Source organism: Puntigrus tetrazona, chromosome 19 (genome assembly GCF_018831695.1).
Source record: "Puntigrus tetrazona isolate hp1 chromosome 19, ASM1883169v1, whole genome shotgun sequence".
Classification (NCBI taxonomy): domain Eukaryota; kingdom Metazoa; phylum Chordata; class Actinopteri; order Cypriniformes; family Cyprinidae; genus Puntigrus; species Puntigrus tetrazona.
Window position 1 is genome coordinate 968,025 of NC_056717.1, and position 15,235 is coordinate 983,259.

General features: G+C 37.4%; 1 protein-coding gene across 1 annotated transcript in view; it reads right to left on the reverse strand.

The window, feature by feature from the left end:
* Positions 1-15,235, reverse strand: part of LOC122323800 (thrombospondin type-1 domain-containing protein 7A-like) — a 34,206-nt gene that overhangs the window by 8,582 nt on the left and 10,389 nt on the right. The window contains 13 exon segments of the mRNA XM_043217894.1: positions 2,057-2,231; positions 3,743-3,888; positions 6,898-7,015; positions 7,099-7,214; positions 7,376-7,517; positions 8,252-8,405; positions 8,515-8,648; positions 9,381-9,386; positions 9,720-9,898; positions 12,604-12,628; positions 12,631-12,674; positions 12,677-12,871; positions 14,884-15,078. Coding sequence (XP_043073829.1) covers positions 2,057-2,231; positions 3,743-3,888; positions 6,898-7,015; positions 7,099-7,214; positions 7,376-7,517; positions 8,252-8,405; positions 8,515-8,648; positions 9,381-9,386; positions 9,720-9,898; positions 12,604-12,628; positions 12,631-12,674; positions 12,677-12,871; positions 14,884-15,078 — 1,629 coding nt within the window.

Sequence of the window (15,235 nt, forward strand, 5' to 3'; positions counted from 1 at the left end):
GCATCACAGCAACAAACATGAATTTAGCTGGAAGATTATATATTACGGTGCTGAGAGTTTCACAGTGTTACTGGTAGCTAAAGGCATAATTAAACTCACCAAAATGTTTAATAAACAAATAAACCTAGCAAGTGACAAAGTTTCAACTCTACAGAAGTCCATAGAGATTTATGACGAGCTCCAGGCACATATTCTGTGTGGGCCTAGTGATTCATTAATAGATCTAACCCTAAAGAATTAAAAAGTTTTAGCATTTTTCAACCTACAGGGTCTAACAATAACAAACTCCACTTGCAGACTTTCTTTTTCTTTTCTTTGTCAAGGATATTAAGACTTTTTGTGTGTGTGTGCGATCTCGGGGTTTTTTTTTTTTTTTTTAACAGAAGTAGGTCAGTCCGTCCTGTTATAATAGCAGTCCTGATTTGTGAATATTTCCCAGAGTATTAATTATTCATAAAGTTGTCGCTCCATAAAGCCCTAATCCTATGATCGTGATTATCAGAGCACGTGCGCAGCGAAACGCCAGAGGCAGATGTGACACCTGAGTTCACAGAGTACACTCCAGTCTGTGTGTGAATAGCTGATGAAGTTACACAACACTGGGATGAATATTCAAATGCACAAAGGGTGTATCAGCGTCATTTAAGAAACATTTGTGTGGAAAAAAAAGAGATCGGAACGGGGGAAAAAAAAAGGGAAGACAGAGAGAGCACAGCGGTAGGTCACAGCTGGAGGTTTCTTGATGGGAAGTGTGCCAGGGAGCTACGCTTCAAGAATAAAAATGAATGATGGGGTCAAAGGTCAGAGCAAGTGAAGAACTGTGCAACTTTCTAAAAAAAAAGGCAAAAATCACAACTACACTGTGGGCAAAGCATCATGTAACTCGAACTACAACAACACAAATCTGCACTGACTTGAGTTGGTGTGTTGTTCTATCACTGTCCCTTTATAAAACCTCAATCACGACCCTCTACTACTGCCACAAAGGACATGTCAAAATGTTGTCTTACTATCTGTCACTCACTTGCTGAAATAAAAAAAAAGCTTTCAAAAGCCAGTCTGAATTTTTTTTTTTGTTCCATCAATTTCCTGCGAAATTACAGTAATATAATGGACAACAAGCCATGAACTTTAATTCTGCAGCTTGTATGAGGTAATACAGCAAGGTATATGAGGGTGTTGAATTATAGCTGTGTGATATCCCAGTGAATATTTCACACGGCGTCTCATAAAAGCTGCCTTGTAATGTGCCAAAGTAGGTCTGACAGATTGCTGTGCTGATGGAAGAGTGCTGATGGAACACAAGATTTTTCTCTAGTGTATACTGTTTGATTTTTATTTCATTTTTTGAAGGAGGGAGAAAGCATGATATGTTTTTGCTGCATAATTGGATTTTATATTGTCATAATAAATAAAAGAAAAAAAAGAAAAACACATGCATTACCCTTCAAAACTTTGGGGTTTGTCAGTTTTTTACTGTTTTTGAAAGTTTGTTCACCAAGGCTGCATTAATTTGGTCAAAATACAGCAAAAACAGAAATATTATCACAATTTAAAATAACTGTTTTCTATTGTAATATATTAATAAAAATATAATTTATTCCGGTTATGGGAAGGATTCATTTTTAGTAGTTTAATTACACATGATCCTTCAGACATAATTGCAACATCTGTTGTTATTTTTATCAATGTTGAAAACTATTGTGCAGATTAACAGGATTATCTAACAGAATATAAATTTTAAAAGAACCGCATTTATTCGAAACAGAAGTCTTTTGTAGCATTAGAAATGCCTTTAATGTTATTTCTGATTAATTTAATGCATCATTGCAGAATGAAAAAATAAATAAGCTAAATAAATATAACAAAAATGAACTTAAATTTAATCAATGATCCCAAACCTTTAAACTGTAGTGTGTATTATAACAAACATATACGCAATTAACCATTTGATTAATGTCTCTACAATATCTCTGACAGTTGCTGAACCTGAGATTTACATCAGTGTAGTGGATTTACGACAGCATGTCTTCACAGTAGTGGCATTAGCTGTTACCTGGGCAGGGCACAGTGCAGGACTCCTGCAGGATGATCTGTTTTTCCCCATCCACTGTCTGCTCCAGGTCTCCACACAGTTCCTCATCCACCATACTGCCCGGATCCTTCCCCGAGCCATCAGACACAAAGCAGGACACGTTCCTGAAGCGCAGGCCCTCTCCACACCGAGCACCCTAAGGAAACAGGGAGTTTTGACATTAATGACTACAACTGGACACCAGCTGTAGTAAAAATAAATGCACTTTTTGTTCGAGAATATGGATGAACTCTACATAGCCTCTTTGAAGCTCTAGACCTCGAAAGAGCAAAACTTCTCATGGTGATACAAAATGAGGCAGGAAGAAATCTCAGCATTGTTTCTCCATTCTCATGTTCTGCACTGTCAGTTACCGGCATTATTTTTTCATAGCTGCTGAAAATCTCGAAAAACATGAGGCACAAGCGAAGCAATGCTGCTGGAGACTGCTGAGGGCTGTCAGAAGACACTTTAGAGACAGACAGCCGAGAACAAAGGCCAGAGTCAATATTCTCTCACAGCCTGCACTGTGACGGGGGCATGAGGTATGAGCGGGGGGGAGGAGAAAGACAGAGATGGGAATAAAGGGAAGAAGAGAGAGGCTGTGTCTTCTGTCTGTTGTCTTTAATTAAACCCCCTGTTGGGTCCTAAAAAAGCCAGACTGATGACAGGAAGAAGACGACAGCACAAATGCTGCGGAAAGGCCAAAGCAGGAGAGGATTGGGGAGTATTCTAAATATACCTAAACACTGCTGCAGATGGAATGAAGTGATGGTGGTTTACTATAGCAAAGTGCACCTCAAGAAAGATGAAACCTGCTTTTGGAAATGTTCATTGCATTACATGGGTTTTATGCAATTAGGCTGCTGTCTTATGCATAAAGGTATGGTTACATTTTGTGAAATTTCAGTCCATTGTTCGTTGTCAATAATGTAAAGATCAACCTGGTCTCATAAAAATACGTACCTCTGCACTGTTTTTACATGCCTCACTGCACGTTTCACCACAGTTTCAAAGAGAAACGTCCACTGAGTGGCACCAAAACACAGGTTCAATAAACAAACCTTGGCACATTTTTATTAGGTTGATATTGGTGCATAATGCTGTGCTTGTATTACGTTAAATATTTGCTGCCAAAAGTTAATGCTCTATCATGTTGGAAATATTCCCTACACCAAATCCAGCCCTAAAAATAACAAATCCAAAACTGAACTAAAAGCACATTTGTTGATGCAACTGTGCCATTTCAAATTCATTTTATGCACAGATTTGAACTGAATTGTTGAACTGTAGTTACACTGTATTCACAACCGGAGCTCCTCACCTCTCAAGTATGTCTCTGTACTCCATGAGCTACCGAACAAACCTACGCATTTTGTGTTTCACAAAAGATTATACCAAGGTACGTTTATGCCATGAGACCAGGTAGGTAAAGAAACACCAATTTGAGCATCTAAAGAGCTGTGTGGTAAACTTTCTTTTTCTTATTTTTATCAGTGTTGAAAACAATTGTAGTTTTAGGATGGTTAAGGATTCTTTGATGAATAGACAGTTAAAAACAACAGCATTTATTTGAGAAATCTTTTTTAACATTAATATTATAAATGCCATGTATGATTCAATGCAATTCAATGCAATGCAATCTGAGTGATTGATCATCAAACTCACCTCAGATTTGCATGGAGACCAGGCGCTGTACCTCCAGCTGTAGCAGGGTTTAACAGGACAGGGCTTCCACTGTTCCAGCTGTGAGGAACACGGGCGTCCGTCTCCCTGAGAGGCCTGGATCACGATTCTCCTTCTCCAGAGCTTCCCTACAAGAAACAATGCAGATATCTTTCACAATGCTGCACTGCAACATTACTTAAGTTTTAAAACCCTTAGTATTTGATGTATGTTGTGGTCAAAAAATAACATTTTCTATAACACATGACAAATGCTATTTCAAATTCACTTACATACTGGAAGCACAACTCCCAAGTTCTTTCTCATGCTTGCTAAAGATGATGCTTTAACATCAAGCAAAGTGACTCCTTGAATGAAATAAAGGCTTTTACAGTAAGTGAATCATCTCATGTTACACACACGCACACTCTAATCCCAGGTAACTCAATCTTCCTCCAATGGAAAGTCAAAAACCATGTGTGACCTGAAAGTCTTTCTTTCTGTGTAGTAAAGTTCCAACCATCTGTGAATAACTTAATCTGCCAGGCATTTTTCAAGCCTAATTCCAAGCCCTGAAACCACTCTGAATATTCATCTCTCCCCTCTTGATTTTCTTAAATCGATTCTGCAGGGCTGAGGAGAAGGATGGAGAGAAATGGAGTGTAGGCTCTTTCAGGCAGAATGCATCCTGCTGTTTAAGAGTGGAGCCCAGGGGAAGCTTGCAATAAAACTCCACACCCTTTTCCCACAAGAACGATTATTTTGCAAGGCAGGTGGTAACACAACGAACTAAATAGCTAAACCTTCATAAAACTTCATAACGTATGTTACTAAAATTACTACAAAGCGAGCACTTAAAGATATTTATGTATTTTCTATGAAAATACCACTACTAAACCTAAAAATACAGACTATTTAGGATCTACACTGCTTTTCTAGCGTAGAACTTGTCTTCTTTCTCCTGTAAATGTGTCCATATTCAGCTTTCTTCATGGATAGGGGATTGGGGGCAGTAACATCAGTAACATCATTTATTTGAACAAAACATACAGTACAAACTGTAATAACCTAACTTTTACAGTCTAAAAAGCAGTTTCTGTTTTAATATATTATAAAATGCAATTTATTATTGTGATGGCAAAGCTGAATTCTCAGCAGCCTTTTACTCCTGTCTTCAGTGTCACGTGATGCTTCGGGAATCATTGTAATTATGCTGATTTGGTGCTTAAGAAGCAATCAAACCAAACATTTTGAGTTGGTTAAACTGGATGTCGGGTGGTTTGCAAATACAAGTTTTGGCACTGAAAAGTGGTGCCAAAAGGTCATCAAGCCTAGCAGACACGATTCTGGGCAGTGGTCTGTTACTAACTTCTTTGCAGTTAGTTTTATTATGAAAAAAGCTGGATGTACACAACCTTGGAGGGTACGGCTAGGCACTTCGTAATGTTAAACATGATCATAGCCCAGTCCTCAGCTGACACGTTGCCCTGAAGCTAGTTGTACCAGATGTAATTCATCTTCGCCGCAGTCTTCCGTGATGGACCATCCCTGAGGAGAAACCTCTGTGAAGCTCCATGCTTTCCAGCAGCCACAAACCAAATCAACTCCCAGTGCCTTGCATCCTCTTTTTATATGCTGGGTTCAGTTGGGAAAGCTGTACATACACAAGTGCTTGTGTGCCTTTTTGAGAGTTTTTAGCTGTAGGGATTGCTCATTCTCTCAGTTCTCTCTCTCGCTCTTTCTTTTCATCTCTTCCTGTCTCTACTGGTGGCCAAGGCACCAGGTTTAGGGCAAACTGCATAACCAGTCTGTCACAGGACAGCCAATGCAGGACGATTAGCTCATGGCTCCACTTCCAACTGGGTTTTAATTCACTTTGCATTGCATGATTTTTGCATTCAGTTTTCCTTTGATGACAAAAATATATAACTTCATGACTGATTTCATGATGTTCATGGGTGCTAGTTGGGTCAAGGACTAGCAATAAAATAATTGAATAATTTACAACACTAATCGTTTATTTATTAGCAATTTGGATATGTAGACTCTATAATGAGGAATATACCTGATATAATCATTTCTATAATAACATTAAATATTCAAATATTAATACAATATGGATAACCATCCCTGATTCTGATAACTAAATTTAATGATTACCTTACTAACTATTAAGAAAATTCTACCAAAACAAAGTTACTTTGTGGACAAAAAAAATTAATTAGATGCGAGTAATGTGCAGAAAAATTAAGGGAGAAAAACACATTCAAAATAGAGGATATCATAGATGAGACCCTCATGAATGTATCAAAAGTCAGTCTTCATTCATTAATTAATAATTCATGGCATCTCTAAAAAATGTTTATGTAAAATGTTATATATCACTTTTTATGTTGCTAATACCATGTGAGAATTTTATTTAAAATGGCCCTTAAAATGGAAATTAATCACTATGAATATAGAAAAGTACATTACTAAGAACTTGTTTTTTGAACAAATTATTATAAAAATGATTGCCAATTAAACCCAAAAATGTAAATGTCAGTATGAAATTTGATGCTGATTCTGTATCTTTGTAGGAATCCTGCTGCCTGGGGACAGATTAAAGATGCCACAATGAACTAAACCAGCACAGGTTTCATATAGCGGCAGGGTTTGCTCTAGCAGTCGCTGGCCATTGGCTCTCAAAGACCTTGTGTAGCAGAGTGGTCTCTTAGGCCCCAAGCACACAAACATAATGGGCCCCTAATCAATCGTCAGAGCAGATGGAATTACACTCAAGGACATCATTATCCTCCTCTCAATTGCTGCTTCTGGGCGATAACACAATTGTTCTCACACCATAAATTTTTTGTGGTTTTAGCCAACGCTTTGGTAATTCTAAGACAGTAGAGAGCTCAGTGTAATTCCCTAAAACCTGCCATTTAAGGAACCAGTCGTGTTAGCTAACATCAAAGACCAACGTTCTGGACCGCCAGACCCAAAGACCCTCCTGAGGCTTTTGATTTTGTCTGAAACAGACTGACTGACTGCTGAGAGTGTGAATGAACCAAGCCGTGCAAATTTAATAATGTCACAAAAACTGTTATTTTTTTGTGGGCTTTTTTGGCAAAAATCCAGTTTCAAATCAAGGTCTTCAATACAAAGTGTTGGCTTACCAGCTAGACCGCAGGTGTGAGAGCATTCAGACCAGGACGACCAATCAGACAGCTGGCAGTTGACAGGGCACTCGACCACACAGGAAGCGTTCATCTGCCATTTTTTCTCGAGACCGAGCTAAAAGAAACACAGTCAATTTAGTTACTTAGATTTAGAACAGAAGCATCACTTGTAAACTTGTTTTCTTAACAGAAAAGTACCTCCTCGCAAAACTTGAGGTCCACAGACTTGCCATCACTGCGAACGCAGTCGAGCATGCGTGTCTTGAATCCAACCCCGCATACGGCCCGTTCACTCAGCTGACATGTGCTCCAGTCTGGATGGGATAAATAAATAATAATATATATTTCTAATAAACCCGTTTCTTTTTATCATGTAAAAATTCAAGATGAAAACCTCGAACTGCAAAAAAAAAAAGTAATATAGTAAATAAATAGTACATATGACAAAGCACATAACAAAAGTGGAAATATTTACCTGTGATATTATAGGAGTAATGGAAGCAGTTGGTGTTCAAGGTGCACGTTTCTTTCTCTGTAGTTGAAGGACACTGTTTCTCATCCCCAGGCTGACGTATAGGGCTGGCGGTCTTCTGCCTTGTACTATTCACATTGCATGGCTTCAAAAAAACCAAAGCTTTTAATGAACAAACAATGATCAATGAACAACAAAAGAACAATCAAATGGACAAAAGAGAGGACATCTTGAAATATTCAGCATATGTGCAGAGGATTAATTTCGCTTTCACATTTTCCTTGTTATTTCAGACGTTGGCATCTCCTTCTGAGGGAAATAAATTCCTCTCTGATGTCATGTGTAAGATGTTTTAAGCCTTCCCGCATTTTCACCGCAGGGATACTTTCAGTATCCATGGCAATTAGCTACCCTTGCAGTTTAGTGGCAGCGTGCCTGGGAATCACACTGAGACAGACGTGAGTAACCCTCCCCCTGAGAGATTCCTCAATAATGCCTATACACACACACTTATGGCATAGCAAACGATTTCATGTGTGAACTCGCAACCCACTCTGAGCGGCCAACCAGCATACTCCTTTTCTTCTTTTGATTTGCATTTATTGACCGCTGGTGCACGGCTGACCCAAAATGGTTGACTGGTGTTGAGCAGCTCTGAATAATGTGCTATGCCTCAAATCCTCCTCTACAGGAGAAAATAGGTGGAAGAGGCTCCATCCTGGCTAATCGGCTAATACATTTAAACTTATCACATAAAGGCTGGACTTTCAGGAGACATATGCAGAGAAAAGTGTTGCATCAGTCTATTATCTATCACAACATTGTGGGTGAGGGTGGATTAAAACATTCAAACTGTTCCTGATCAATGTTTCTTCTCACCAATTGGCATCGACTCCAAGGGCCCCAGTCAGTCAAAACGCAGTCCCCAGGACAGGGCAACTTGCTCTCTCTGGCTCCAAGCGGCATCTCCTCTGGATCACAGAGATAGTCTTCTACAGGGTCTGAAGGTCCATCGACAGTGTTCTGCATGCACCTTCATGAAAAAAAACGCAAAAAACCTTTGTTAGCATTATCATACACACATCCACCAAAACAATGTGGCTAGCAGTAATAATGCTGTTGTTTGAGACATAGAGTCATACCTGACTTTCCTCGTCTGTACACCTTCTCCACAGTTCTCCTTCAGGTCAACATTACTGACCTTCCAGACGCTCCACGGCTCAGCCACCCAGACATACTGACTGCAGTCGCTCAGACATGGTACCACTTCATACACCTGAGAGACAACACACAGGTTTCACCTTGGTCGGCAACTTTTTAGTTAATAATTATGTTTTAAAAGCTTTAAATGTTAGCACTTTAAAGTATTTTTATTTTTATTTTAAAAATTGTTTAGTTATCATGAACTAACAATTATTTACAGCATTTATTAATTCACTGTTTCAACTAAAATCTACTTTTAAAATAATAAGAAATGCTTCACCAAAATCATTCACATGAAATCTCTGGAACAATCATTTCTGAAGGATGTAACATGGAATACATTACATTATGAATCAATTATTTGTAATAATATTTCAGAATATTAAAATATTTACTGCATTTTTACAACCTTGGTGAGCACAAGACAATTTTTTTTATTTAGGTAATATATTACTCATTATGAATTAATGCTCTAAAATTAACACATTTTTGAACATTAGGATAATAATACCGAAAAACATTAAGATTATAATAGTAAAAAGTTGCATTCAATGGTAGTGGTCATTTTCCTTTTAATTATTTGACCTACATACTATTTATGAGCCAAGCCAATCAGGTTTGTAATGTGTCCTGTCAGTTTTAAGATCATTCCTACGTCCTTGGACCTTAAAGTCATACATTCATCAAGAACTTGGAAATGAATAATAGATCAAAATTGGATAATTAGCATAAAAAAATTACCATTCAAAAATAATTGGTTAATCACATGCACCATCATCAATCATTTAAAACCTGAGATTTTTACCTGAGCCTGTTGCAGGATTCCCGCCATTTTAAGAGAGAGAGAGAGAAGATGAAAGGGAGAAATGAATAAGTTGTTATATGCAATCACTTCCAAAACTTCAGAAGATCTTTTTAATCTGTGTAAATTCACATAATCTTAGCCTAGCAGTGATCTAAAGATGTGATGCACAAACAATATCCCATGATTATATGAACATATTAGTAAACCACATTGCTGTGCATTAAAAAACATGGTATTCTGTTTAGTCTTTTGATTAAAAATTTACAACACCCCAGTAATTAATCCTTAAAACAAGACAGGCGCACATTCATTAAAAAATATAACGGTTTCCCTGCATACCTGATTGACATGGTCCAGTTTGGGGCAGGGCCTGCCACCGTTATAAGGTTTCTCTCGAAGCCACTTGGACCGCACTTTGACTCCACTGCCACAGGACTTACTGCAACGGGACCAATTTGACCATTCGCTGAGCTTACAGTCAGACGGACACGGGATGATACACGCTTCCTCTATATAACCTACAACAGATAAGAAAGAGAGGAATGAAACTTAGTGTGTCTATTATAGCAAGTCAAACCAACACGATACAGTATGATGATGGTTTAGAGTTAGTCTAATAAATTGTGACAGATGAAACAGCGCAGAGTGTCTATGTTAAAGCAGCGTTAAGGTCAAGGTTGTGGCATTTGCACTGATATAGTCTGCTGAAGTTTCATTTTACATCGCAACTCGCAAAGGTCATGGATTCTTTCAGGAATGGGAAAGCTGCGTGAGACAGCTCAAGTCCTGAGCATTTCAGAGGATTATTAAAACAGCAGGTTTTAAGTATTCCATGTATATGTTCCTCCTTCAAAACCACAAGAACATCAGATTTAACGAATGATGTGTAGAAAAAAGAATAATCTAAAGCTGAGCAAACATGATGGAAGGTTGCTGTTAAAAAGTAAATGGGATTCCAAATGATTCATGATTTTTACATTATATTATATTGTATTATGCTATATATTTCCCTCAAAGACTATTTAAATACATTATTGTGGTAAACAGTTTAATAGTCTAGTTGGAATAACTAAAAGTCAATAATTGCTAACTCAAATTTTCAGGAAATATTGTGAGATGTTAACGCTTAACTTTGAAAAAAAAATACAATTGTGAGAAATAAATTCAAATTGAAAATTCAAGTCAAAATGATGCAGTAAACATATAATTCTGTGAAACTCCAAATTGTGAAATAAACCAACAAAAAATGGAACTGTTAAATAAAAATGTTATTAAAAAAAAGATTATTTTTAGTTTTCATTCTGTGATCCACATGAATTGCTCCGGTTGTGGGGAAAGCTAGACTATATACTAGACGATTTTTCATTCTAAATTTAAGAAAATGTCATTTTTAAAATCAAATTAAGAAAACATAAATAAAAATCTAATTTCAGTTGAATATAAAGCTGATTTAAGCGAAATAAAGTTAAATTATTGACAAATAAAATATTGTTCATATTATAACACCTTACTATTGTTAATCAGCTCAATTAAAGCGTATCGCGTTTTTGTATTATATTGCCTGCTAAACTGGATAACAGAAGAACTGGATAATTCTTACACCAGTCATGAATATACAAAAAAGTCAAGATATCTGTATGTACTTCACAACCAAATTCCCTATCACAGAAACTTCTCGTAGTTGGATTAAACACCCCTACAAATTGCCTTGGGCAACATGTCAGTCTGACAGCCTCACAAAATGGCAACTACGCTTGAAATCACGAGGGTATGGGGTCTGATTGGAGTGAGGATGTCTCAGAGGAAGCAGGAAGAGAACGAGAGGAGGCAGAGGGAGAGAGAGTCTCCGTCAGCACATCTTCACTCTAGGGATGCCGAGTCTTTGAGCCAGTCGCAGGCCTCCAGCTGAGAGCGTACAATCCATACTAGAGGATTGTGACTCATAAAGAGAGAGGCCTTAACGTCACAGAGCTCCTGCTTGGCCACGAGATTCCACCCGCTTTCATCTAACGCTGTAGTTTGCTACAGTCTAATCTCGGGCTCAGAGGGCGGATTGACAAATTCTTGTTTCTGAGCTCCTTGCTGCAGGAGGTGGCGAGAGATGCGGAGCGGAATTAGATACGAACGCCGTTTTCTTTAAATAAACGTGATATTCAGATGGATTCATTTCACTTCCTTTAAAGTAATGATGTTTAAACTTGCATAAATCAAGGTATATTTGCATCACGAGTAAAACAACACAATATATCACTCTGCATCTTGTTTTATTACAAAGTGAGTTCATGAAACAAGAAAAAATTGGGAGTAAGAAAATAAAAAATTTAAAGGTGACAACATGAAAATCTGACTTTTCCAAGTTTTAAGAGCAATAATCAGGTCCCCAGTGCATCTACCAACCAAGGAAACGTGAAAAAGAGCAACTCAGTCATTTTGTTTTACGTCTGAACTCGTTCCCCTTGTGACGCTGCAAAGGGATCTCACTATAATATTGCCGCCTCTTAATCTGTAAATTTCCACCTGCTGCGCCACCGTTTCGATTTCATAAGTGACAAAGGTGTACCAGTTCTAATGCCGTGACAAAAGTTTGTGCAAAGCACTTAACTGTTCTGTCTTTGGGTGCACAGACGAGCACAGGACGCTATTTAGAGACCTAGCCTTAGGGTCATACTGCTGCTGCCACACAGGTCTAAAATAAACAGGTGATTTCTGTCCCAGCTGTTTAACTTCACAGACATAACCAACATAACTGTTTTTGTAACGTAACGTGTGTTTTTAACGTAAACTTGTGTGTGAATGAGAACTCAGTTTAGTACTCGCATGCTGTGCATTTAAAAATAGCGTGAATTAAGAATGCTTAGATATCTTTACTTGCAAAAATATTCAGTTAGACAATTTTTTTCACTGAGCATATTTTGGAAAAATTACCCATACACCCACTTTCAGTTTAAGGTAATTGTTTCAAATACATGAAACCTTCATCAAAAATATTTTCTAATATCCAAATGACAACCTAAATTGACAAGAAGAGAAAAAAAAATAGATAAATTAATAAATAAACAATTAAATAAGTCAGCACAAACATTAACACTCTTCTCGACTCTTCTAAAGTTTAACACCGTCCCAATCAATGACGTAAGAGGTGCAATCTGTTTGTGCGACCAACGGCAGATAGGGAAGTAAATGAATCATTATTTTGACAATGACACTAGCTTTTTTCACCCACCGTGACTGTTGCAGCGTGACGCTCCACCACGAGGCGGCTGTCCTGGTCATAGCACACCATGGCTTGAAACCGTAACCCTGGCCACACTCCTTGATATCACCTTGCACTTTCATACCCAAAAGGCCCTCTACTCGCCCGCCCTCGGGCAGGATGCAGTCAGACCAGTTCCCCACGGGCTGGGCATTGTACTTGTTGCAGGGGCAGTACTGGGTTTCGCTCAGAGGATACATCTGTGTGTTTTTACACTGTTCTCTCTTTTTGCTTTTACCTGTTCCAGACAAATCGCAAACGTACAGCAGTTAGAGATATTAGATCATGTTATCTATTTAAATATGCTTTCATGTTCAGGGAAATAAACTGTTTGTAACAATACAATACGGAATGCACCCCAAACAGAATGATCCTGTAATAGTATCGAACTCCTGTGGTCAAAACACACTGATCTGGTAATCATGAGTAAGCAGACTTACCCAAATTGAAAGACCTATTGCACTAATCTTATGTAATCCTTTTGCAAAGTTACTTGACTTACAGCAGGTCTTCCAAAGGGCAAATAGGTCTTTGGCACACACATTGTATTCTGTTAACCTCTAAATAACCAACTAAGCTTCTCATGGCACATTATACTAAAGGTTAAACCACATTTCTGGCTCAACTGTGGTACAGGTAAATGCACCTAACAAAAAGAACATTTTTGCAACACAGAGAGCTTTCCTTTGTGCATATATCAAATCTAATACTAATAATAAATATAAATAAATTTAAAATTCATAATTATTTTATAAAAATTACAGCACTAAATCTGCATGTAATTTTTTTAATTACTAACAAACACACACATATACACAAATCAATAAAAAAGCCAATTTTAGAAACATGTTAACGTTATAACATAGACGTTTGTCTTTAGTTCTAAGTTTGGGGTCATCTATATATATCTATCTATATATATCTATCTATATCTATATATATATATATATATATATATATATATATATATATATATATATATATATATATATATATATATATATATATATAAAAATGAAGAGTTGCAAAAGAGATGCAAAAGCCTCTAAGTTCTGTCTGGAATTTTATTCTAAATAAGCTTTTTTATCTGGCTCCTATATTTATGTTTAGTTATTTCACTTTGCCATTAGAACAAATTTACTGAACATAAGAGCCTGATACAAATGTTCATTTTAAACATTTTACCAGCAGCTTTTGGTGTTAAAAATAGTAATGTCAGAATTTACTAATGATGTACAGTAAAAAATTAGCACTGAAAAGGCTTGGACAAAGTTATTTTCGCGCCTAACCATATTAAATATGCATTTCAAGGAGTTTCCCTTTCAGATGCAAAATTTATGGGAGGAGAGTATTTAAATGAATCACGCACCGCAATTTACTAATGTTTGCGCGCGCCGAATTACTGGCATTTGCGCCATTACTTAATGCCCAAAAGGAATGTTGCATTTGAAATTGATGTAATTCGTTACTAAGATGAGGCACCACAGAAAACAGAGAGCGCATGGTAAAAGGGAGAGGATGTTTCCACACGTAGGCTATTAATTTATTTGGAAAGAACACATTATCTGAACATATCGTTTGCCAAGGAATGTTATTTTTAATTTGCTTCGGGAAATAAATGACGACTTGGAACCCTCAACAAGGAGTCACACAATACAAGCTCCATCAAAACTGTTACAACCCTTCATTTTGGGCCTCGGGTTATTTTCAGCATACTGTGGATCATTTATTTATTTATTTATTTATTGCTTATTCACAAAAACTGCATTTGGTACATTGTGTAGGTCGGTATGCAAATGATGTGTTGCGTCTGTGATCTTCAATTTGAGTTTTGTTAGTAAATTGCCTGCAGAGATTATTACTGAGCCCATCTACATGAGATTTTCCTGTTTGGTAAAACTGACTGTAACAGTGTTACAAAAGTTTTTTTTTATTATCCACTATTCATCAAAGCCTACAAATAAGTTTCCACCAAAACCTGAGCAGCAAATCAGCACATTAGAATGATTTCTGAAGGATCATGTGACAGATATATAAATGATAAATGTATGTATAAATTATATATTTTTTATATATATGATGACAAAGCACCTGAGAGAATCATCACGTGAGAAGAGCCTTTTTGTTGACTTGGCATCAGGAAGTCTTAAAGGGTCGGTTCACCGCAAAATGAACATTCTGTCATTAATTATTTACCCTGATGTCATTCCAAACCCATAAGACCTAAGCTCGTCTTGAACACAAACTTACCAACAAGAGTTCTTTTCCTAGTTCGGACACCCACACAATCAGCAGCGCAGGATGAGAATTTGGACCAGGTGGTCAGCTGGCAGTCATCCTGGCATGGAAGCTGACAGGACTGAGTGAGTTGAGGCATAGGACCCGCCAACTTAAGACAGGCAGCAACGTCTGCAGGTCCACCATCCAGCTTTTTACACGATACGGCTGAGGGAGAAAAGAAGGAAGAGGTCATAAACCAATTGTACTAGCAGACAAAGAAACAAAACTAAATAGGGGAACACTACTCTGAGTTAATGCTGATAAATATCAGTCCACTCTCACCTATAAAGCCACACACACTGAATAAAGATAAGCATCGTGT